The sequence below is a fragment of the Dasypus novemcinctus genome, chromosome 11 (assembly GCF_030445035.2).
Source record: "Dasypus novemcinctus isolate mDasNov1 chromosome 11, mDasNov1.1.hap2, whole genome shotgun sequence".
Lineage (NCBI taxonomy): Eukaryota > Metazoa > Chordata > Mammalia > Cingulata > Dasypodidae > Dasypus > Dasypus novemcinctus.
In genome coordinates, this window is record NC_080683.1 from 83258762 (window position 1) to 83283738 (window position 24977).

Here is a 24977-nt window from a genome sequence, read left to right on the forward strand (position 1 = left end):
ATTAGGAAAGAGGAAAGAAAATCATGCTGGGCCCTGTCACCTAAGTTTGTCATTCAAGCCTCACAAGACAGGTATTTCCCATCTTTGCTGATGAGAAAACTAAAGCTCTGAGTAGTTAACTTGCTCAAAGAGCTGTTAAATCAAATAAGCCAGATCTGACCTATGTCTGCCACCCTCTAAAACCATGTTGTTTCTACTACACCACACTGCTTCAACTGCCACTATTTCTAATAACACTCATAAGACTCCTATACCAACCTATATTTGTACAGGGCTGCATGCCTTTCAAATAATTTTCATGGGTAACGTTGTAGATTTCTAAAACTATCCTTCAAGCAAATTTAAGGGAAAAAAATGACTAACCTAAAGATCACAGAAAATTATTATTGGGCATAAATAATAGCTAATAACAGTGGCTACATTTATTGAACACTTAAGCTAAGGATTTTACAATATGTTGGCACATGTAATTCTCTTTACAATCCTGAGAGCTAATAATATCGTCTCTTTTACAGATGAGGTAACAAAGGCTCAGGGAATTCTGTAGTTTGCACTGCTAGGAAACGGCAGAATTGTAATTCAAATTCAGACACTGGTCAACTCAGAAGCCTGTGCTCTTATCTACAATATCATAAAGTACTATCTCCCTAATTGCAGTACTCTTCTTAGAATTATTTTTTTTTATTCTTAGAATATTATGCTGTCACTGTAACTAAATTAAATTAAAATAAGTTGAGATTCCAAGTTAAAATTAAAATCAGTCTGTATTCCCTAGCCCCACGACTAAATGGAAGTGGTAGAAGCAGCAAATAGGTGGCAGGACAATGTCTACCAGGAATTTAAAAGAAATTTTTCATTGGATAATATATAAGCAGACAATGAGAAACTGCATAATTTTTAGGGAAAGTAAAGGCAGCAGGCTCCCAAGACTGTCCTCTATGGAACAAAACACATTTCTCTCACCATTTAAAAAATGAACCCACTATTCTAACATGCATTCAAAGGCAAAGACATTATTAATTGAATTTATCAATGACATTTAAAAACTCCTTCAGGATGGGAAAGGTCCACCCCAGTTTTTTCCTTAGCTGACCGGGTGTATTTGGAAGTATTATTCAAGTTAGATTAAAATGCTGGAACCAGGGCCATCAATTTCTAGATGTTCATTTCTGGAGCTCCTTTTAATATACTCATAAAATTGTAGCACGCAAATTCTATTGTGATATAATCACAATTGTTTTTAATCATAGGTACTACAAAACAAAAAGTATGTGAGAATACAAATATTTTTAAATACACTAAATAAAATGTTTTTTCAGGAGTATTGTATATACTATACCATCAGTCCTGTTACACTAAATGGCATTCTTTTAAAATATATAGCAATGTGAAAAAAATAGCCTAATGTTAAAAGAGAAATATTGATAAGGAGAATGATTCATGAAGGTTTTTTTATTCCCAACATGAAAATTAATTTCATTTGGTGATCCTTGAGAGATATAAATCAGTGTCACAATGTCCCTCTAATTATGAAATACTACAAAGAGTATGTTCATGCAAATTATCAATGTGTGAAAAATTCAGAACACTAGAGCTAAATTTTTAGAGCATAATGTGATAGTCACTAGGTCTATCTCTAGACTCACAATACTGGAAATAAAGCCAATTCAGTTTGCTAAATATATAGATATATCTTTAGAGCCAGTAAAATAACATTCCAAGGGGAATCCAGGAGAATAGTAATTTTTAAAGCTATTTTTAAATATTTGTTAAAATAAAGTTTCAGTACACGAAAATAGGAAAAAAAATCAAAGGCTTTGATAAAGCCTTTGGTGAGTCATAGGAGGGAAAGCAAATCCAGCTGCATCCATAAATTAAAGATTTTATCTAGAACTTTAAATATGTATTAAATCAGAAACAACTATCTGATGAGCTAACATCTAGCACCAATTTTTAAAACCTACTCTAGGGACGGAAATAGATGAGCAGTTATGTGTGGCAAAGGAAGGATAGAGGTATTGAGAGGTAACTACTCGGGGGTAGGGGGGTTTTCCTTTTGGAGTAATGAAAATGCTCTAATATTGACTGCAGCGATGAATGACAACTGTGATTATACAGAAAAACCATTGATTGTACACTTTAGATGGACTATATGGTTTGTGAATATGTTTCAATAAATTGATTTGGCGGTGGACTTGGCCCAGTGGTTAGGGCACCTGTCTACCACATGGGAGGTCCACGGTTCAAACCTTGGGCCTCCTTGACCCGTGTGGAGCTGGCCCATGCGCAATGCTGATGCATGCAAGGAGTGCCGTGCCACACAGGGGTGTCCCCCGCGTAGGGGAGCCCCACATGCAAGGAGCGCGCCCCGTAAGCAGAGCCGCCCGGCAAAACAAAGTGCAGCCTGCCCAGGAATGGTGCCGCACACACGAAGAGCAGACGCAACAAGATGACGCAACAAAAAGAAACACAGATTCCCGTGCTGCTGACAACAACAGAAGCGGACAAAGATGCAGCAAATAGACAGAGAACAGACAACTGGGGTGGGAGGGAGGGGGAGAGAAATAAATAAATAAATCTTTTTAAAAAACTTTTAAAAAATTGATTAATAAATATTTTAAAAATCTGCTCTTGGGTAGCTATTTTTGGAAAAACATTCATCAAAGTTTTATTCAAACCACAAGCACAAATGAATATTTTTGGCAACTATATATGTTTTTTTTAAATAGGTATATGAAAGGTCTGGATGCTATAGAAGAATAAAGAAGGGGTAATTATAGAATATAGTACTGGTGAGAAAAGTCTGGCAACACAGAGAAATGTGGGTATCTGAATTCTAATTCACTGGAGTCTAAGCACAAAGAATTAAATATTATAGCACTTAAAATCTAAAATCAATTTATCCTCATTAACTGGACCCAAAATTAAAAACTCAGATTGGTCAGTATTCCTCAACTTTTGAGTATATGGACCCTTTTAATAGGGTAAAATCTCAGTCACACAATAATGCCTTAAATTATTTTTTATTAAAATGTAATTTAAATATGAACAAATATATAATTAATTATAAACTGTATGGTCATAATTCTTATACAACTAAAATAAGTAGATTAAAATTACAAATCAAACACAAAACTTACTCAAATTGACCTTAACGTACTATGACAGATAATGATATCTGACTAAAACTTAAACTGCTATCCCAATATGAAACTGGTTTCAAAGGCCTCAGTATAAACTCTTTGGAATACGGAAGCCTATGCTGAAGAAGCTATTCTTCCACCATTTTTCTCTATTCAGACCATGTGAAATTTTTATTTATATAACATTCTGCTCTTATTATGTCCCCTGACTGGGCCCAAAAGATTCTCCCATCACACTTGACACAAGAAATAGATTGGTGGGGGGCACAATCATTACTGATATTTTAATGGCTCTTGTTTCTTGATATTTTTGGCAAGAGGGGCTGCAACTGAAATAGGCTACCTACTCAAAGGAGACCAGGTGGTAGCAATTAAGCACCAGAAGCAAGGTAAGCAGAGTGATCCTAATAGGCAATAAAGTGGATATGGGATTAGGTAATCTCGGGTTTTGTTGTGACAGGCAGGAATCTCTATCTACACTTAATTAATTAGATTCGAGAATTAAAATCAACAGGCAACCCACTAAGGTCTGTTCTGTCTTAAATAACCATAAACAAACAAACAGCTCTCTAGGTCTGATGAACAGAGACTTGTGTGAGACATTACAGTAGAGAGTCACAGCTTCTCACCTAAATCCAAGACTCACTGTTCCTTGAATGAAGGGGAGGTCAAATCCCTTGAAAGGTTTTTCCCTTATCAACACTGGCTATTTATCTGGGTAACTGTGACCTGCAAAAGAGAAATACCTGGTCCTCTTGAGGACTATTACATACTGGGTCTGAGTTAAATTAATCGGGAATAAAGAACACCACCAATCAACCAGTCAGATTGGGGACTTAAGAGGGTCACATATGGGGGACTGGAGGTGGATAGGTAATTTTGCTCAGCCCCATGGAGTTTCACACTCAGCATATGCTACTTAGTGTTCAGCACCAGACTCAAATGGGTCCCTCAGTAGATTTCTGGAGCTCTTTCATTGCATACTTCCTCCTTTTCTGTATTCTATCCCTCAATTTCCAGCTGTCTTAGCCTCTGATGTGTCTCCTCAACTCAGCAGTACGACCACCCTCTGCTTGAATTTCCCCTTTCCATGCTGCTATTTGGGAAAAAACCAGAGTGATCATAGTTATAGCTTTGTTTCCCCTCGCAGGGATCACAGTCCTGTACTGCCTATAGTCCAAAATTTGAATACATTTGTTTCATTTATTTTGTCTAGTTTTCTAGTTGTTTACAGTGGAAGGGTAAGTCTAGAACCACTTACTCTATCAGGACAGAAGCAGGGGTTTCCAAACTATCCCTCTTGTTTCATAACATTCCATGTTCAACTCATACCAAACCGTTCTTACCCTAGACTTTGTGAAGCAATATCTTTTGTCTTGATTCTTTTTTTGCCTTGCTTATCTCCTTCTCATACAACATGACTTAACTCATAAGTCACCTCATCTTTTAAAGTCTTCAATTTTCTCTAAAAGAGAGAGCTTTTTCTCCCTCTCTGTCTCTCCAGCATATTGTTCAGACATACCATATTATTTATCTCAGAGTACTCTATTTGCATGTCAGCCCCACTAAATTGAATGTATATTAATGGTAAATGCTAACACTTGGGTATTTGGTATATGCTATATACTATTCTAAATACTTTACCTACAGTAATTAATTTATACTCATTTACCACCCTCTTATACAAGTTTTATTATCCTCATCTTACAGATAAAAAAACTAAGGTGCAGATAGTTTAAGTAATATTCCCTGCTATCACATAGCTTGATAGTAGTCAAACCAGGTTATGAGTTAAAACAGTCTAGTTCGAGAGCTCATACTTGCTGGACTGTCATAAATTCCTCAAGGGCAGCAACTGTGTCTTATTCTTGTTTATACACCCCATGCTCAAAGCACCTCAAATATTTGTGGAATGAATTAAATTTTATAATTTTCTAGTCATCCAAGAAAAAGCTCTTCATAAGTAATGCTGGTTTTCAGTTAAGTAATTACCAAACTAAATCTAGAAGGAGCCTTTCATCAACATGGAAGAGACTAAAATTAAATTTCTAATAATAGATCTGAAGAGTTCAGAAAAATTTTACCACGCAGAAAACACAAATAATGAGTTTTAGGTGCCCAAATAACAGCAGCAAACTTAAAAAAAGTCTCTACCAGAACCAAGATGGTGGATTAAGACACTTCAGGATACCATAACCCCTCAGAATCTTTGAACAATAAGCAAAACTGGCAGAGCCATCTTCCTCCAAACTCCAAAACAGTTACAGGGTTAGAAACAAGAGTAGCTTGTCACACTCTTCCTGGCCCCTCTCCTACACCCTCCCCAGCTCAGTATGGAGCCAGCCTGCACTCCCATTATGGGTACACAGTGTGGTTCCAGAGGGAGCGGTGTAACCACTGTGTGCATACTGGGGTGCCTGTGTATAAATCTCACTCTACTGGATGGCTACCTAAAAGACTGAACCACTGTGCTGTCTCCCAGACTTGCCCTTCCAGACTTGCCCTGCAGGCAAAAGCAGCTTTCAGATTGCTAAAACAGTATCAGAAACAATTAATTTGAAGTTAACTGGGGCAAAGGATTACCTGCTTTAAGGCACACAACAGAGCACCAGGGAGTGGACAAAGTCTATTTCACAGAGAGGAGAGAGGGTGTTTGAATTCCTGTAAACTAGGGAATTACTAAGGCCACCATGAGCAGACACAAGCCCTACACTTAGCCTCAGAAAACACAAAGACACAGCACCTCACTTTTGCCTCTGGCTGATCTTCTTGATACCCTTTATTTTTTATACTATGAAGAAGAGCAAGAGCCAGTGCAAAACCGATCTGCAGACTGTGAAAGATTTTTTTTACATTGGTTGGTTGGCTGGTTTTTATTAGGTCATGGCAAACAAGAAAATTGATATTATCACTGGCTGATACAAACTTAAAGGACAGACAGCTAGGGACTAACACCCGGAGTTAACATTTAAAATATTAAAATGTACAGTGCACAACAAATTATTATAAGACAAAGAAACAGGAAGTGATGGTTTAGCCAACGGAACAAATAAAAATCTAGAAGCCATCAACAAAGACCAGATTTTGGACATATCATACAAAGATTTTTTAAAAAATTATCTTCAGTATACTCTAAGAGCTAAAGGAAAACTTGAAGAAAGAACAAAAGGAATATCAGGAGGGAAACAGATGAGGCTCAAGCAGTTGGGTTCAATGCCCAGGGCCTCCTGGTGAAGGCAAGCTGGCCCACGCAGCAAGTTGGCCCACGTGGGGTGCTGGCCCACATGGGAATGATGGCCCATGCAGGAGTGCCAGCTGATGCAGAGATCTGGCACAGCAAGATGACACAAAAAGAGACACAGAGAAGAGACAATAAGAGACTTAGCAGAACAGGGAGCTGAGGTAGTGCAAGAGAATGATTGCCTCTCTCCCACTCCAGAAGGTCCCAGGATCAGTTCCTGGAGCTGTCTAATGAGAATACAAGCAAACACAGAAGAACACAAAGTGAATGGACACAGAGAACAGACAATGTGAGTGGAGGTGGGGGAAGTAAATAAAAAATAAATCTTTAAAAAATAAAGGGTATCAGGAAAAAGATGAATGAATATGAGAATTTCAACAGATAAAATATTTTATAAAGGAACTAAATGAAACTCAAGAGTTGAAGAACACAATATTGAATGAAAAATCCTCTAGTGGGTTTCAACAGCAGATTGGAGCTGACAGGAGAAAGAATCCGTGAATTCAAAAACAAGACAAATTGAAATGATTCAGGCTGATGGGCAAAAAAAAAAAAAGAATGAAATAAAGTGGGTAGGGCAGAGCCAAAAAGACCTGTGGTACACCATCAAGCATACCAATGCTTAACAAATGCAATGCCAAACAGGATAAATTTGAAGAGGACTATGCCCAGACACATAGTAGTCAAACTGTTGAATGCCAAGGACAAGAATTCTGAAATCCACAAAAGAAAAGCAGTATGTTACATACAAGGGAGTTAAATGCCAATAACATTAAATGCCAATTTCTCATCAGAAACCATGAAGGTAAGAAGGCAATGGAGCAAAATATTTAGAGTGCTCAAAGAAAACAATTGACTGCCAAAAATTTTACATAAGGTATGACTGTCTTTCAAAACTGAGGGAGCAATTAGGGCATTTCCGGTTTTTAAAAAAACAGAAGGCATTCATCACAACTATAGCTGCCCTATTAGCAGGTATAATGCTAAAGGGAGTTCTTTAGACTGAAAGGACAGTACATTACAATGGATTTAAGCAGCATAAATAGTGACCTTCAGTAAAGTTAACCATAGGAAAATTATAAATCCAAGTATTGCTGTATTGTATTTTTTGGTATCTAACTCCACTTTTTACTTCTCATAGGTTCTAAAATGCAAATGCATAAAAACTAAAGAAAAATCAATGGTTTCAGACACACAAAATATATAGATATAATTTGTGATAAGTACAAAAAAAAGGAGGGGAGTGATGGAGGGGTATAGGAACAATGTTTGTATATACAATCAAAATTAAACTGGTATCAAATCAAACATAATTGTTAAAAATTTTGGAGGTTAAATTTAAGACCCATTATAACCACTTTGAAAATATCTGAAAAGTATACAAAGAAGGAAATGAGAAGGGACTCAAAATGATACACTACAAAAAAAAATCAACTAAATATGAAAGTAGGCATTAATAGAAGAACTGAAGAACAAAAAATATATATATAGAACTTAAAAAGACCTAATTGCAAAATGGCAGGAAAATGCCCTGCATTATCAGTAGTTACATTACATGTTAAACTCTCCAATCAAAAGGCAAAGGTTGGCAGAATGGGTAAAAAAGCATAACCCAACTATACGCTGTTAACAAAAGACTCACTTCAAAGACACAAGTAAGTTGAAAGTGAAGGATGGAGGAAAAAATACCATGCAAATAATAACCAAAAGTTGAGGACACTATACTAATATCAGATAAAATAAATTTTAATCAAAAACTGTTACAAGGTACAAAAAAGGTCACTAAATTCTGAGAGAGGGACCAATAGCTAAGCCCAAAAATATAAGAAGCAAATACTGACAGATTTGAAGGCACAAATAGACAGTTCTACATTAACAGTAGGAGACTTCACTACTCCATATAATTCCATTAACTACGTTAAGTTCTACATTAACAGTAGGAGACTTCAATACTCCAATACTCCAAATAACAACCATTATTTCCTAGATGGAAGGAAATAGAACGTTTGAACAAAACTATAAACCAACTAGATCTAACAGATAAACGTAGAACATGTCACCCAACAGCAGCATTCTTCTTTAATACCCATGGATCAATCTCCAGGACAAACCAAATATTAGGTCACAAACCAAGCTTCAATAAAACTACAAATATTGAAATCATACGATGTACCATCTCTGACAACAATGGAATGAAGCAAAAAATCATTATCAGAAAGGGGACTAAAAATTTCACAAATATGTGGAAATTAAACACACTTAATCAATGGGTCAAAGAAGAAATCACAAGAAAAATTAGGAAATAGCTTGAGGTGAATAAAATGAAAACACAACACACCAAAACTTAAGAAATGCAGCAAAGTATTGCTGAGAGAGAAATTTAAAAATTTAAATTTCTTACATCAAAAAGAAAGATCTCAAATCAGAGACCTAACTTCACAGCTGCAGAAACTACAAAGAAAAAGAACTAAACCCAAAAGAAGCTGAAGGACGGAAATAACAGATTAGAGCAGAGATAAATGAAATAGAGAATAAAAAATAGAGACAATTAATTAAACCAAATTTCGTTCTTTGAAAAGATCAATAAATTCAACAAAACTTACCTAGACTGGCAAAGAAAAAAGAAAGCAGAAATAACTAAAATTGGAAATGAGAGGGCATATTACCACCTACACAATAGAAATCAAAAGGATTATAAGAGAATATTATTTAAAAAAAAACAAAAAACCTGTACAACAAATTAGATAACCTAGAGGGAATGGATAAATTCCTAGAAACACACAAACCATTGACTCAATGAAAAGAAAGAAAAAAAAAGAAGGTATCAAGAAACAAACCAAAAACAAGAAAGAAACTACATCCGTAATCCAAAACCTACCAACAAAGTAAAGCCTAGGGCCAGATGGCTTTATTGGTGGATTCTACCAAGCATTGCATGAAGAATTAACACCAACCCTCCTCCAAAAACTTGAAGAGAAGGTAACACTTCCGAATTCATTCTAGAGGCCAACATCACCCTAATACCAAAGCCAAATAAGTATACCATAAGAAAAGAAAATGCAGACCAATATCCCCTTATGAAAACAGACGCAAAAACTCTCAACAAAATACTGCCAGAGAATCCAACAGCACATGAAAAGAATTATACATTGTGATCAAGTGGGAGTCACCTGAAACATGAAAGGGTGGTTGCACATAAGAAAATCAATCAATTAATAGAACAAAGGGGGGAAAATGACCATCTCAATTGATGCAGAAAAGGTCTTTAACAAAATCCAGCATCCCTTCTTATTAACAACACTCAGAAAACTAGAAATAGAAGGAAACGTCCTCAACATAACAGACATGTATGAAAAACCCACAGCTAACATCAAACGCAATGGTAAAAGACTGAAAGCTTTCCTTCCAAGATCAGAAACAAGACAAGGATGCCCTCTCTCACCACTGTTATTCAATATTGTACTGGGAGTTCTTGCCAGAACTAGCCAAGAAAAAGAAAGAAAGGGCATCCAAATTGCAAAGAAGAAGAAAAACTTTTCCTTTTTGCAGATGACATGATCCCATATATAGAAAAATGCACAACAAAGCTCCTAGAGCTAATAAGTGATTTCAACAAAGTGGCAGGGTACAAGATCAATGTCCCAAAATCAGCAGTGTTTCTATACACAAGCAATGAACAATCAGAAGAAAAAAAATCAAGAAAAAAAATTCCAATTATGGAAGTGGATGTGGCTCAAGTGGTTGGGTGCCCACCTCCCACATGGGCAGTCCCAGATTCAGTTCCTAGTGCCTCCTAAAGAAGACAAACAAAGAATGAACACACAATGAGCAAAAAAAACAAAACAAAACAAAAAACAAGCAGGGAGCAGATGTGGCTCAAGCAGTTGGGCACCCACATTCCACATGGGAGGTCCCAGGTTCAGTTCCCAATGCCTCCTAAAGAAAAAGCAGACAGTGAGCAGACAATGAGCAAAAAACAACAAGCAAAAATAATGAGCAAACAGACAAAGGAACTATCTCAGGGAAGAATAAATTCAATAAAATAATTCTTAAAATTACAGTAACAACCAAAAGAACCAAATACATAGGAATAAATTTAACCAAGGACATAAAGGAATTGTATATAGGAAACTATAAAACACTGCTGAAAGAAATTAAAGACGACCTAAATAAATGGAAAGACATTCTGTATTCATGAACTGGAAGACTAAATATTATTAAGATGTCAATTCTATCCAAAGTAATTTGCAGATAAAATGCAATCCCAATCAAAATGCTAACAGCCTTTTACAGAAATGGAAAAACCAATATCAAATTTACATGAAAAAGTAAGGGGCTCCAAATAGCCAAAATCATCTTGAAAAGAATGAAATTGGAAGACTCACACTTTTTTTTATTATTATTATTTTTTAAAGATTTATTTATTTATTTAATCCCCCCCCCCTCTCCTGGTTGTCTGTTCTCTGTGTCTATTTGCTGCGTCTTGTTTCTTTGTCCGCTTCTGGCCATGCCATTCCTGGGCAGGCTGCACTTTCTTTTGCGCTGGGCGGCTCTCCTTATGGGGACACTCCTTGCGAGTGGGGCTCCCCTACACGGGGGACACCCCTGCGTGGCAGGGCACTCCTTGCACGCATCAGCACTGCACATGGGCCAGCTCCACACAGGTCAAGGAGGCCCGGGGTTTGAACCACGGACCTCCCATGTGGTAGACGGACGCTCTAACCACTGGGCCAAGTCCGTTTCCCACACTTTCTGATTTTAAAACTATTATAGAGTTATAGTAATCAAAACAGCATGGTACTGACACAAGGAGAGACAAATTGACCAATGGAAAAGAACTGAAAGTTTAGAAATAATCCTTCACATCTATGGCTAATTGATATTTTTTTTTATAGGAGGTACCAGGGAATGAACCCAGGACCTCATACATGGGAAGCAGGCACTTATCCACTGAGCTACATCTACTCCCCAATGAGAGTTTGTTTGTCTGTTTGTTCGTTTTAGGAGGTATCTATCAGGGATCAAACCCGGGACTCTTACATAGAAGTAGGTGTTCAACCACTTGAATTACATCCACTCCCCAAATTGATTTTTTATAAGAGGGCCTAGTCCACTCAATGGGGAAAGAACTGTCTCTTCAACAAATGATGCTGGTAAAATTAGATATCCATATGCAAAAGAATGAAGGCAGACCTCTAGTTCACACATTATACAAAAATCATCTCAAAATGGATCAAAGACCTAAATATAAGAAGGAAATTATAAAACTCCTAAAAGAAAACATAGAGAAGCATCTTCAGGATCCTGTGTGAGACAATGGTTTCTGCAACTTGATAACAAAAGCACAAGCAGGAAAATAAACAACAGATACATGAAATTTCATCAAAATTTTAAACGTTTGTGCATCCATAGACTTCAACATGAAAGTAAAAGGACCATGCCCACAACAGGAGTAAATATTTGGAGTCCATTTATCCAATAAGGTTTTAATATCCAGGACACATAAAGAAATCCTACGACAACAACAACAACAAAAAGATAAACAACTCAATTTAAATATGGGCAAAAGACTTGGATACACATTTCTCCAAAGAAGATATACATAATGGCCAAAAAGTACATGAAAAGATGCTCAACATCATCAGCCATTAGCAAATCAAAACGACAATGAGATGCCATTTCATACCCATTAAAAAGGCTACTATTAAAAAAACAAAGAAGTGTTGGAGAGGATGTGGAGAAACAAACACTCATCATTGTTGGTAGGTACGCAAAATGGTGCAAAACACTTCGTTGGTTTCTCAGAAAGTTATGTACAGAATTACCACATGACCTGCCAATCCCACTTCTAGGTATATACTCCCAAAAGGCTGAAAACTGAACATTTGCACACCACTGTTCATAGCAGTATTATTCATAGTTGCCAAAAGATGGAAGCAACCCCAGGGTCCTTCAACAAATGACTGGGTAAATAAATTGTGTTATAGACATATGTGGTAGTCTGAAGCTGTATGTACCCCCAGAAAGGCATGTTCTTAAATTTAATCCATTCATGTGGGTATGGACCCATTATTAAGTAGTATCTTTTGATGAGGCTACTTCAGTTAAGGTGTGACCTACCTCATTCAGGATGGGTCTCAATCCTCTTACTGGAATTGTTTATAAACAGAATGAATACAGAGAAAGAGAGAGAGAAAGCAACAGATGCTGCCATGTGCCTTGCCTTGTGGCAAAGGAGCCAAGGATCAGCAACACCCAGTCTTTGGGAAGAAAGCATCACATAGATGATGACTTGATTTGGATATTTTCACAACCTCAAACGGTACACTAGTAAACTCCTGTTATTTAAACCAAGCCATTTCAAGCTAACTGCTTTAAGCAGCCTAGGAAATTAAAACAACATACAATAAATATTATTCAGCCCTAAAAAGTAATGAAGTTCTGATGCATATAACAACATGGAAGAATCTTGAAGACATCAAGTTGAGTGAAATAAGCGAGACAAAGAATACTGTATATCACTAATATGAAATAATTAGTATAAAGACATTCATAGTCAGAAATTAGAATACAGATTACCAAGTGCTGGGATAGGGGTAGGGAATAGGGACTAATGCTTAATTGGTACAGAGTCTGTTTGGGATGATGGAAAGTTTTGGTGATAGGAGCACAACACTGTGAATGTAATTAACACCACTGAAGTACAGATTTGAATGTGGTTAAAAGATGAAAATTCAGGTTGCATATGTTTCTGAATAAAAAAAATTTTAAAGCCAAAAGACTACACAACACAAAGAGTGAGCCCTAATATAAATTATGGGCTATAGTTAGTAGTATAATTCTAATAATATTGTTTCAGCAATTGTAAAAAAGTTATCATAATAATTCAGACGGTTAGTAAAGGAAAAACTGTGGTGGGTAGATGAGAACTTTGTATTTTCAACATGATTTTTCTGTAAACCTACAAGTTCTCTAATATAAATGAAGAAACAATCTTTTTAAAAAAGTTTTTACCAAGGGGTTTCAATCCCTGGGGCGTCCTGGTGAAAAAGAAGAGGCAGTAGACTTGGCCCAATGGTTAGGGCGTCCGTCCACCACATGGGAAGTCCGCGTGGAGCTCCTTGACCCGTGTGGAGCTGGCCCATGCGCAGTGCTGATGTGTGCAAGGAATGCCCTGCCACGCAGGGGTGTCCCCCGTGTAGGGGAGCCCCACGTGCAAGGAGTGCACCCGTAAGGAGAGCCGCCCAGCGCGAAAGAAAGTGCAGCCTGCCCAGGAATGGTGCCGCACACACAGAGAGCTGACACAACAAGATGACACAACAAAAAGAAACCCGGATTTCCATGCCGCTGACAACAACAGAAGCAGATAAAGAAGACGCAGCAAATAGACACAGAGAAGAGACAACCAGGGTTGGGGGGGTGAAGGGGAGAGAAATAAATAAATAAATAAATAAATCTTTAAAAAGGGAAAAAGAAGAAGAGAAAATGTGCCCACGCAGCAAGTCAGAGCCCGTGTGAGTGCCCGTGTGGTAAGCCAGTGCCCATGCGAGTACCCACGCGAGTGCCCACATGGTGAGGGCAAATGGCCAGTGCCCATGCAAGTGAGTCACGCAGCAAGATGATGACGCACCAAAAAAAGAGACAAAGGGGTGAATCAAGGTGAAGCACAGCAGAAACCAGGAACTGAGGTGGCACAATTGACAGGGAACCTCTCTCCCCATCAGAGGTCCCCAGGATTGAATCCCAGTGAATCCTAGAGGAGAGAAAATGAGAAGACAACACAGACAGCAAAAACAGCAGGGTGGGAGGAGGGGAAGGGGGGAAAATAAACAAATAAAATCTTAAAAAAAAAAGTTTTTACCTAAGAATCAACACCGATAAAGAGAAAAGACTAAATAACACAAATTTGTCTACAAAACTGCATACTAAATTAATGCCATCTAAAACTAAAATAGAAATCAAAGTGTTTTGAAGGAAAAAGCAAAATGACAGAGTATTTGAATGAAAGTTTATTTCGAGACACATTTTTCAAGATAAGAGTAATCAATAAGAATAAAGGTATATTGCTTAAAGAAATCAACTGTTTAAAAACAACAAAAATTTAGCCAATTCTATGATAAACTATTAGTCATTCTTTGAAACAATTAAGATTTCATCACATAATTATTCTAAAGCACTTAAGTTCTTGACAGTAGGTAGTATATGAAGTGAATTACCAAAAGCTAAAGGCATTTTTTAAAGGTCAATTATTCAGAAGTATTTATTTTAAAACATTATGCAAAGTATACAATCACTTTTCATCAACAAGGTAGTAATGAAACCAAAGGATGCAAACTGCACTGGGAAGAAATGGGGGTTGCTGCACTTTTGCTTCCTCCAGCCCCTCCCATGCTATCAAGCTACATTACATACCTGGACTCCATCCTTCATTACACTGCCCAGCTTGAACAGGTACACAATTCCTCACCCAAAGTCCTAGAAGGCAAACGTCATTCAGAATTTTCAATTTGCCTGATTTTAGGAATGCATTTTACCCCCATGCTCCAGCAAGATCTGGGATAGTACCCTGCAATTAAACACATTAATAATTCTGCAGTAAAATGCATGAATATTCACATTAAGTGGAATAAATAAGACTATAAATAGACTCACCTCAGTTTAGGCCAAGTTTTTTAGTTTGAAAAAGCATTCATTTTCTGAGCTTTCAAAATTTTTAAACTGTGGGGAAAGCATTATATACTTGTATACACTCTATTGACTCCTTGCTTGAGAACAGGCAATGGTTCCCTTAACTGTCACCTTCAGTTAAACACTAATTTCTAGACTATTCTGAAATTGGCAACACCTTTGGAAACCATCTAATCAAACTCCTTATCTTGATTACTAGGAAACAAAAGCCAGAGAAGTAAAGTGACTTGCCTGGAGCCACAGAGTTACCTACTGACAGAGTTAAAACAAACATGCTGGTCTCCTGTCTCCTAGGTCTACAGCTTTCTTCTTCTTCCCCTCTTTTTTTTTTTAAAAAAACATCATCATCTAGGAACTTTTTTTTCCTTCCCCTCTTCCCCCTCCCCCCCCCCCCACTGTTTTTGCTGTCTGTGTCCATTCGCTGTGTGACCAGCTGTATCTATTTCTGCTTTTGTCTTCTCTTCTCATCTCTCTCCTCTAGGATTCACCAGGATTCGATCCTGGGGACCTCTGATGGAGAGAGAGGGTCCCTGTTAATTGCGCTACCTCAGTTCCTGGTCTCTGCTGCACTTCACCTTGACTCTCCCCTTTGTCTCTCTTCTGTTGAGTCATCATCTTGCTGCGTGACTCACCTGTGGGGGTACTGGCTCACCACGCAGGCACTTGGCTCACCATGTGGGTACTCTGCTTACCATGCAGGCACTCACACGAGGACTCAGCTCACTGTGCGGACACTCGGCTCACCATGCAGGCACTGGCTTACCATGCTGGCATGCACGCTTTCTCTTCTTTTTCACAAGGAGGCCCCAGGGATTGAACCCAGGTCCTCCCAAACGGTAGGTGGAGGCCCCATCACTTGAGCCACATCAGCCTCCCTTTTAACTCCCCCCCCCCAAGATTAGAAGTATTTTTTTAACTTTTAAAAATAATAATTATAGACTCAAAGAAGGTTGCCAAATAACACACTTTTGCATTTTGCATGTACCCTTTACCCAGCCTCCCCCAATGGGGGTGACATATGCCTTAATTCAATATCAAACCCAGGAAACTGCCATTGATACATTAGTGTTAACTAAACTACAGACCTTATTCAATATTCAGTATTTTTAAAGCACATTTGTGTGTGTATGTGTATATGGTTCTATGCAACTTTATGCTATGTATAGATTCATGTAACCACCATCCCAATAAAGAAACAGAACTGTTCCATCATGTGAAAACTCTTTGTATTCTTACTGCCCAGATATTCCCTCTAGTCCTAACTTTATCAACTACAAAGGAGTATTTGTGCCCTCTGAGTAACATGCTGAGAGCTTTTTCTTAATTATCAATGCTGTAGTGATGGAATTTCAACAAATTATGGTGTACAGCAGGTAAAATAATACAGCTTCTTAACCCATGTTTCAGCAATAATTTTCAATAACCACAACCTGCCTAACCTGTGGATCAAATACCACTCCTTTGCTAAAACAGATATATACATAATTTCCCCACCAAAGTTTCTCTATTCATTGGCTGCCTTTAAGTTTAGACTGTTTAAATAACTTTCAACACACTATCATAGTAAATGTAATAAAATTACATGCCTATTCCTTCTCTTTCTTCTTACAAAATAATTTATATATATTATTACAACACCTTGCTGACATTTATATTGTTCCTTTTCACTTCGTTCACTATAATATAGGAATAGGCAGACAGGTATGTTAAAGTCTACCAGGGCTACTGTAACGAATACCATATACGGGTTGGCTTAAACAACAGGAATTTATTGTCTCATAGTTTTGAGGGCTAGAAATCCAAAATCAAAGTACTGGAAGGCCAAGATTTCTCTGAAGTTTGTAGCATTTTGGTGGTGGCTCACTGGCAAGCAATCTGTGCCTCCTTCACATGGCAATTTGTCTCCTTCAATCTCCTTCTGTGTCTTCTACTTCTGTGTCCAAATTTCCTTTGATTATAAGGGCTCCAGTCATACTAGACTAAAGACTGCCCTATTTCAGTTTGGCCTAATTCTAATAGGATGTTTGAAGATCCCATTCACAAAGGAGTTCACATCCACAGGACCAGGATTAGGACTTGAACATGTCTTTGTTGGGGGACACGTTTCAATCTACCACAGCAGCATAAGCTACAATCAGGAAAGTTTCCAGGCCATTAGTTTACAAACATTCATCTAATGTGTCTCTGAAGACCTCAGAAGGGACCTTCTCCAAGTCCCCATCCAGTTCTCTCACAATGAAGGAGATGAATTGCAATGCTCAGAATACACACATAAATAAAACTCTTCCTAACTCTGCCTCTTTTTACTTCAAAGATTTATAATAGGAACTCCAATAGCCGCAGGCAATATGCTACTTGCAACCCCTGCCACTGGCACTACCATTCCCACCACACAAACCCAACTTGCAGTTATTTCTAATAGTTCAAATATTTATAGAAACTGAGGAACAAGGTGCCAGCAAATAATTGAAACAGGCTGAGTAAATCAATCAATCCAGAGCTCCTCCCAAACGTGGAGAAGACATGCCCCATTTTCTAGATAAAGCAGTCCAAAGGAGGATTGGGGGCATGGTAGGTTGAGTCATGTACCCCAGAAAAAGCCTATCCTTAATGTGAATTGTATTCCTATGGATGTGAACCCATTGTGCATAGGACCTTTTGAAGATATTATTTTTAGTTAAGTATGGCCAACTGAATCAGAATGGGTCTTAATCATATTACTGGAGGCTTTATAGAAAGAAAGCCACGGAGAGTTGCTGAAAGCTGGAAGCCAGCTGGAACCCAGATGAGAAAGGAGAGGACAAGCCATGGGATGGGAAAGCCAAGGGACACCAAGGACTGCCAGAACACTACTGACCCCAGGAGGAAACAAGTCTTCCCACCTCCTAAACAATGAAATAATTCCTGTTGTTTAAGCCAAACAGTTGCATGGTATTTGTCAAAGCAGCCAGGACTAAGACAGGAAGTTGAACCCAAGAGGTATTCCTACCTTCTTGCAGGCTGAGAGAGAGTTTGTTCTGTGCTAGCCCCACAGTAAAAGCGGACAATTTGTTAACTCAGCTACACTTGTCCTTTAGCTACTTCTGGAAATTTCTCCCAATTTCCAATAACAGGCAATCTCTCAATCCTAATTTTCAGTGGACAGAGTTCTAGTCTTTTCTGTTTAGATATAAATACCACAGTAAGCCATTTTAAACAAGGTGTCTCCTTCCTTGTATCATTTGTGGGTATTAGGATCATCATAAACAGAATATAAACAAAACAATATGGGACGCGGACGTGGCTCAACTGATATGGCATCCGTCTACCATATGGAGGGTTCAGAGTTCAATCCCCAGGGCTTCCTGACCTGAGTAGTAAGCTGGCCCACAAGCAGTGATGCCGGGGTGCAAGGAGTGCCATGCCACGCATGGATACCCCCTCATAGGGGAGCCCCATGCGCAAGGAGTGAGCCCTGCAAGGAGAGCCGCCTGGCGTGAAGAAAGTGCAGCTGAGTGGCGCCCCACACACAGAGAGCTGATGCAGCAAGATGACACAACAAAAAAGAGACGCAATTTCCCAGTGCCACTGGATAATTCAAGCAGACGCAGAAGAATATACAGCAAATGGACACAGAGAGCAGACAATGGCGGGGGGGAAATGGAGAGAAATAAATAAAATAAAATCTTTGGAAAAAAATGAAAAAAATATGAAAGCGTAAAGAAAAAAAGACAAAATAAAGTAATCAAAGAATGATAGACTATCAACACATGCATAAAAAGTATTTGATAAAATTCAACAAATTCTTGTTTCTGTTAATAGAACCAATCCTCTCACAGATAACAAATGTAAATATATATTTTTTAAAACAACAATCTAAATACATAGGAAAGCAACCAAGAGTGAGCAGAAATAAAAGGAGAATCAATACAAGGAAGAAGGGAAAAGATCTAGGTGCGCTTAACAGGTTTTTGGCTTGTTTTTTGGCTTTACGCCTGAGGTTGGCCTTCACTGGTGCTGTGTGAGGTAGCTAAATCTGATATAGAAACCTGCAGTCTTCCAGATATGGAAGCACAGAGGACAGGAGACCCCAGCAACTGGAAAACAAGGGAAGAAATTTTGCAAAAGAAAGAGCCACACAGAGAGAGCCCTAAATTCTGCATATGGGACTCTGTCCAAATTTCTAGCTGACTCTTGAACACTGCTTATAAAGGCTAGACTCCAAGCATCCAGCAAGTGCTGAAAGAATTGAACATATATATTTCAGGTCCTGCCCACTGCAGGAGTTTGGAATATGAATTCAATTAAGTTAACTGATGCTGAAGCAAACAAACAAAAAATCATCAGTCATCTGAGGGTTACAACAGATTCAAGAAATATAAGAAACAAGAAAATTTAACCCATATTCAAAAGAAAAGGCAGACAACAGAGACCAACCCCAAGGAGACCCAGATATTGGAACTAGCAGGTAAAATTTTAAAGCACCTATCCTAAAACGTGGTGGACAGAAAGAAAAACAAAGTTGATGGAATGAATTAAACCAGAGAACTTTAAATGAGGTCAACAAAAATCACCCTATCTGAAAAACAGAGAGAAAGTAAAATTGGAGGGAAAAAAAAAAGAACAGAGACTCAGTGACATATGGGACAATATTAAAAAGTCTAACTTGTGTATAGCTGGAATTTTACAAGGAGAGAAGAAAGAGAATGGGGCAGAAGAAAATATTTGAAAAAATAAAGGGTGAAAATTTCCCAAATATGGTGTGAAACATAAATTTACAGATTTACAGATAGTCAAAGTGATGAAAACCAAAGATTAAAAAAAAAGCAACAACTTAAGAGTAGCTGGAAATAAGCAATGCAATCCAGAGAAGTGACAAAAAGAAGAAAAAAAAGAATATTGTCATGACATAAGAGGAGATATAGAAAGCAAGAACCATAAAAGAAAAAACAATTATGACTTGTAAGAATTTAAATTTTCTATTCATCGAAAGACACCATTAAAGAATTGAACAAACAAGCTAGAGAGTGGGAGGAAATATCTGTAAACTGAAGATAAAAATTACTCCTACAAGTCAAAATTTTTAAACCCTAAGTTAAAAAATGGACAAAAGATTTGAATAGACACTTCATAAAGGAAGAAATACAAATAGTCAATAATATATGAGTTTAATGTCATCAGTCATCAGAATTGCAAATTTAAACCACCATGATATACCACTACATACCATAAGAATGACTAAAATTTAGAAAAAGACTGAAAACACTAAATGTTGGCAAAGATCTGAAGCACCCAATTTTAAAACTTTTTACAAAGCTTCAGTAATCAAAACAGTGTGTTTTGGGACACAAGGACAGACAAATGCACCAATGGAATAGAACAGAAAGTGCAGAAATAAACCTCTATGACCAATTTTTGGCAAGGGTGCCAAGTCATTCACTGGGGAAAGAAAAGCTTCTTCAACCAATGGTAGCAGGAAAACTGAATTATTCACATGCAAAAGAATGAAACTGTACCTCTACCACATACTATATATAAAAATTAACTCAAAATGGGTGAAGAACCCAAGCATAAGAGCTAAAACCATAAAACCCTTAAAAGACAACATGGGGGAAATCTTCATGATTTTGGATTTGGGTATGACACCAAATACATGAGCAGTTAGGAAAAAAAATCAATAAACTGGACTTCATCAAAATTAAGAACTTTTGTGTATCAAAAGACATTATCAAGAAAGTGAAAAGACAACCTACAATATGGAAGAAAATCACTGCAAACCATTTATCTGATAACAGTTTAATATCCTAAATGTAAATGAACTCCTACAACTCAATGAAAGAAGACAAACAACCTAATTAAAAATTGGGCAAAAGGCTTAAATAGACATGCCTCCAAAGAAAAGATACAAATGGCCAATAAGTACATGAGAAGATGTTCGACATCATCAGCTATTAAGGAAATGCAAAGAAAATCACAATGAGATACCACTTCACACCCATTAAGATTGCTATTACTAAAAAATTTAAAAATAAGTGTTGGAGAGGATACAGAGAAATCAGAATAGTGTATTGTTGCTGGAAATGTACAATGGCGCAGTGGCCATGGAAAAAAGTTTGGTAGTGCCTGAGAAAGTTAAACATAGAATTACCATATGACCCAGCAATTCCACTTCTATATATACCCAAAGGAATTAAAAACAAGGATTCAAACAGATACTTTTACACCAATGTTCACAGCAGCATTATTCATAATAGCCAAAGGTGGAAGTAACCCAAGTGTTCACCAACAGATGAATGGATAAACAAAATGTGGTATGTACATACTATGAAATATTATTTAGTCATAAGAAGGAATGAAGTTCTGATACATGCTACAACCTGGATGAACCTTGAACACATCATGTTGAGTGAACTAAGCCAGACAAAAAGGGACAACTGCATGATTCAACTTACATGAAATATCTAACTAAGCAAATTCTTAAAGACAGATTAGAGGCTACTAGGGTTGGGGAAAGAGGGGAATGGGGAAGTATTGCTTAATAGGTATAGAGTTTTTGTTTGGGGTAATGAAAAAGTTTTGGTAATGGATGGTGGTGATGAAAGCACAACATTGTGAATGTAATTAATACCACAGACATGTACAATTAAGAATGGTGAGGGGAAGCGGACTTGGCCTAGTGGTTAGGGCGTCCATCTACCACATGAGAGGTTCAAGGTTCAAACCCCGGGCCTCCCTGACCCGTGGTGCAGCTGGCCTATGTGCAGTGCTGATGCACTCAAGGAGTGCCCTGCCACGCAGGGGTGTCCCCCGCGTAGGGGAGCCCCACGCGCCAGAAGTGTGCCCCATAAGGAGAGCCGCGCGGTGTGAAAGAAAATGCAGCCTCCCCAGGAATGGCACTGCACACACAGAGAGATGACGCAACAAAAAAAAAGAAAGATTCCCATGCCGCTGACAGAAGCGGACAAAGAAGAACACGCAGCAGATAGACACAGAGAACAGACAACTGGGGTGGGGGGGAAGGGGAGAGAAATAAAAAAATAAATCTTTTTTTTTTTAAAGTACTGAAAAGGGGAGATTTTGATTGATATGTTACCAATAGTAAAAGAGAGAGAGAGAGAGAGAGAGAGAGAGAGAGGGAAAGAGAACACAGAAAAAAACATTTTAGTCCAGTTTTTAAAGATCCTTTGCAGTTTTGACATTCTGGGCCTAATGATTCTTTGTTGTCGGTGGCTGTCCAGGAATGTTTAGCAGCATCCCTGGCTCCTATCCACTAGATACCAGTAGCATGCCTCCAGTTTCCACAACCAAAAATGTCTCCATACATTGTCAAATGTCCCCTTTAGGGCAAAATTGGCCTCAGCTGAGAACCAATGGAGACGTTTCCGTACAAAAAAAGACTAAAAAGATATGAAAAATAAAATCCAATACCTGCTTCTGGACTGGACCTATCTTGGAGAGGGTAAGAATGCTATAAAGGACATTACTGGGTCAAATGACATAATTGAAATATGTATGGTAAGTTAAATAAAAGTATTGTATCAACATTAAATGTACCTAAGTTCGTAACAGCACTGTAGTTAGGTAAACACACACTGACATATTTCGGAGTAGCATACCATGATGCATACAATCTACCCTCAAATGATTTATACATAAATATAAATACACATATACACGCACATATGCATATGTGAAGAGTATATATGTATATAATTGGTGAATCCAAATAAAGGGTATGTGACTATATTCCTTGCACTATTTTTATTCTTCCAACTTTTTGTAGGTTTAGAAAAATTTACAAATAAGCTTTAATTTCATTTAGATTTTTTTGTTTAAGTAAAGCAAAAGTTGTTGTGATCCTTAAAATCCTAATGGTAGGTTTCACAGTAGTCTAGCATAAATGGTAAAAAATTCCAAGATAATGACTAAGGAATGGATAAATTCCTACTTCAAGCCTGGGACATTGTTGGAAAAAACGGTCGAATCCCAATCAACCTACCCCTCATCCCACCCCACACCCCAACTCCTTTTGGAGAGGAACTATGGAATAGTGGAGAAGCGAAAATGAATACTCCTCACTTTTAAAAGACCATTCCTAGAAAGTGACTCGATAAACTCACATCCCTGCTTGATTTCTCCACAAATCACTGGGGCATCTTCACCCTCAATAGTTTAGAAGCAAAATCAACAGAAGTGTAAAAGCGTTTCTTAAAAGAAAATCTTATTCACTTAGCTGACCAAGTCGGAGAAGAATGTTAAGGTGAGTAGACTTAAAGAAGCCACAGCACTCACGGTCTAGGAGGGCTGGGGTGAGAGATAAGCCGGGAACCAGTCTGAAATAGGCATGATGGATGTTCCGGCCAGGTAAAAGAAGTCGAGCGGGTGCGAGTGTGTCGTCAAAGAGGGGGTAGCTCACCTGGCTGTGGTAAGCAGAGGGTGCCGAGTCCCCACCAGCTTCCGCACCTGCATAGCGATGTTGCTGAGTTCGTCACTCAGCAGGCAACGGAGGCTCATGAAGGACGTGGGATAGCCCACGATCTTCTCCGCCTCTGATACCACCTGGTTCCAATGGGTCGGGAACTTAGAAGACGGAGACCAGGAGCCCACTGTGGAGATGGTGTCGAGGGACGGGAACCACCACTGGCGACGCGGGGGACCCGAGGCCACGAGAGAGCGGGTCAAGCGCAACGGCAGCTGCCGAAAGCTCATATTTGAGTCTGGTAGGGTCAGGGACTTGGGCGTACTTAGAGATGGCGGGGGGAACAAACCAGGGGCAGAGGAGGAAGTTGCAAGGACTACAGAGGCGACTCCTGACCCTCAGAGGGTGGGTGATTTTCTGGAGCGGTGACCAGAAACGAACTTGAACTCTTATTTCCTGCAGCTCGGGCAGACAGACAGCAACGCCAGTTCAGCACTGCCCGGGACCAACTGAGGTAGAAACCATGGCTAGCATCTTCAAGGGGGCGGCCATGCTGGAGGAGTGGATTGCGGCTTGCCGTAAACACGGAGGCTAGCTGGTGAGGCAAAAAATTTTCCCTACTTTACGGCGCAGTCGGGAACACCCCAAAGGGGCGGGACTGTGAAAATGATACCCGGAAGGGGAGGGCCAGGGCGAGTTTCCTTTCCTTCCACCTGGTTTTAATGTGGGCAGTTTACGGCTGAAGAGAATGGGTTTGGATTGTTGAGTGCGTTGTATTTCTGGGCCGAGTTTGATTCATCAGAGCATTCCCCGCGCCGGACACAGAGTAGGCGCGCATAAATGTGTCACGAAGGAGGATTGGTGTCTACCAGGTCTCTTCCCGTCCCCAGCCCCATCCAGAAGGAAGGATCGGACGGAGGCGCCGGGTCCTCCGAACAGCCTCTAGTCTCTGTCCTACCCGCTCCCCGGGCAGGATCAGCAGACTACTATGGACTAGCTTTACCCTTGGGCCGCCAAGTCCGGACTTGGAGCTGAGCGCCCTCACGTACTGGTGCCCTCAGGTCCTGCCCAGAGGGCGGTGTCTCACGGGAGGTCCTCGAGCCTTTCTTCTAGCCCCTGGCCTCCTCGCTGAGCCTGGGTTTCCTCAAGTGCAGCGGGGCTAAAATCAACAGTGCCTTATTGACAAAAATGCAAAGAAGACAATGAAATATTCCTGGCACCCTGTATCTCCCTATCACCCAAACTCTCATCCAGAACTCAAGTGTACCACTCACTCTAGTGCTTTCCACCTGTTTATTTTTGTGTGAACTCATTTAATTCTCAAAACAACCTCCATTAAGTGGATAATATGTTTCATATGAGGAAACGAAGGCACTGGAAAGTTGTGTAAATTGCCTAAGATCACATCCAGGCAATATGGTTCCTGAATCCATGCTCTTAACCACAATATTACATAAGTTTTCATATTCTTATAATAACTTGTAAACCTCTCCAACTTTAAAAATCC

At 38.8% G+C, this 24977-nt stretch overlaps 1 protein-coding gene across 2 annotated transcripts in view; it reads right to left on the bottom strand.

The window, feature by feature from the left end:
• The window catches only part of PDSS2 (decaprenyl diphosphate synthase subunit 2), a 328334-nt gene extending 304289 nt beyond the window's left edge, over nt 1–24045 (bottom strand). Inside the window, exon 1 of one of the 2 annotated variants that reach the window (XM_058307221.2) lies at nt 23468–24045. In XM_058307221.2, coding sequence (XP_058163204.1) covers nt 23468–23760 — 293 coding nt within the window. In that variant the 5' untranslated portion in view covers nt 23761–24045. The remainder of the gene's footprint in view (nt 1–23467) is intronic. The other variant, XM_058307222.2, reaches the window with a different exon arrangement.
• Between the last annotated feature and the right edge of the window lie 932 nt (nt 24046–24977).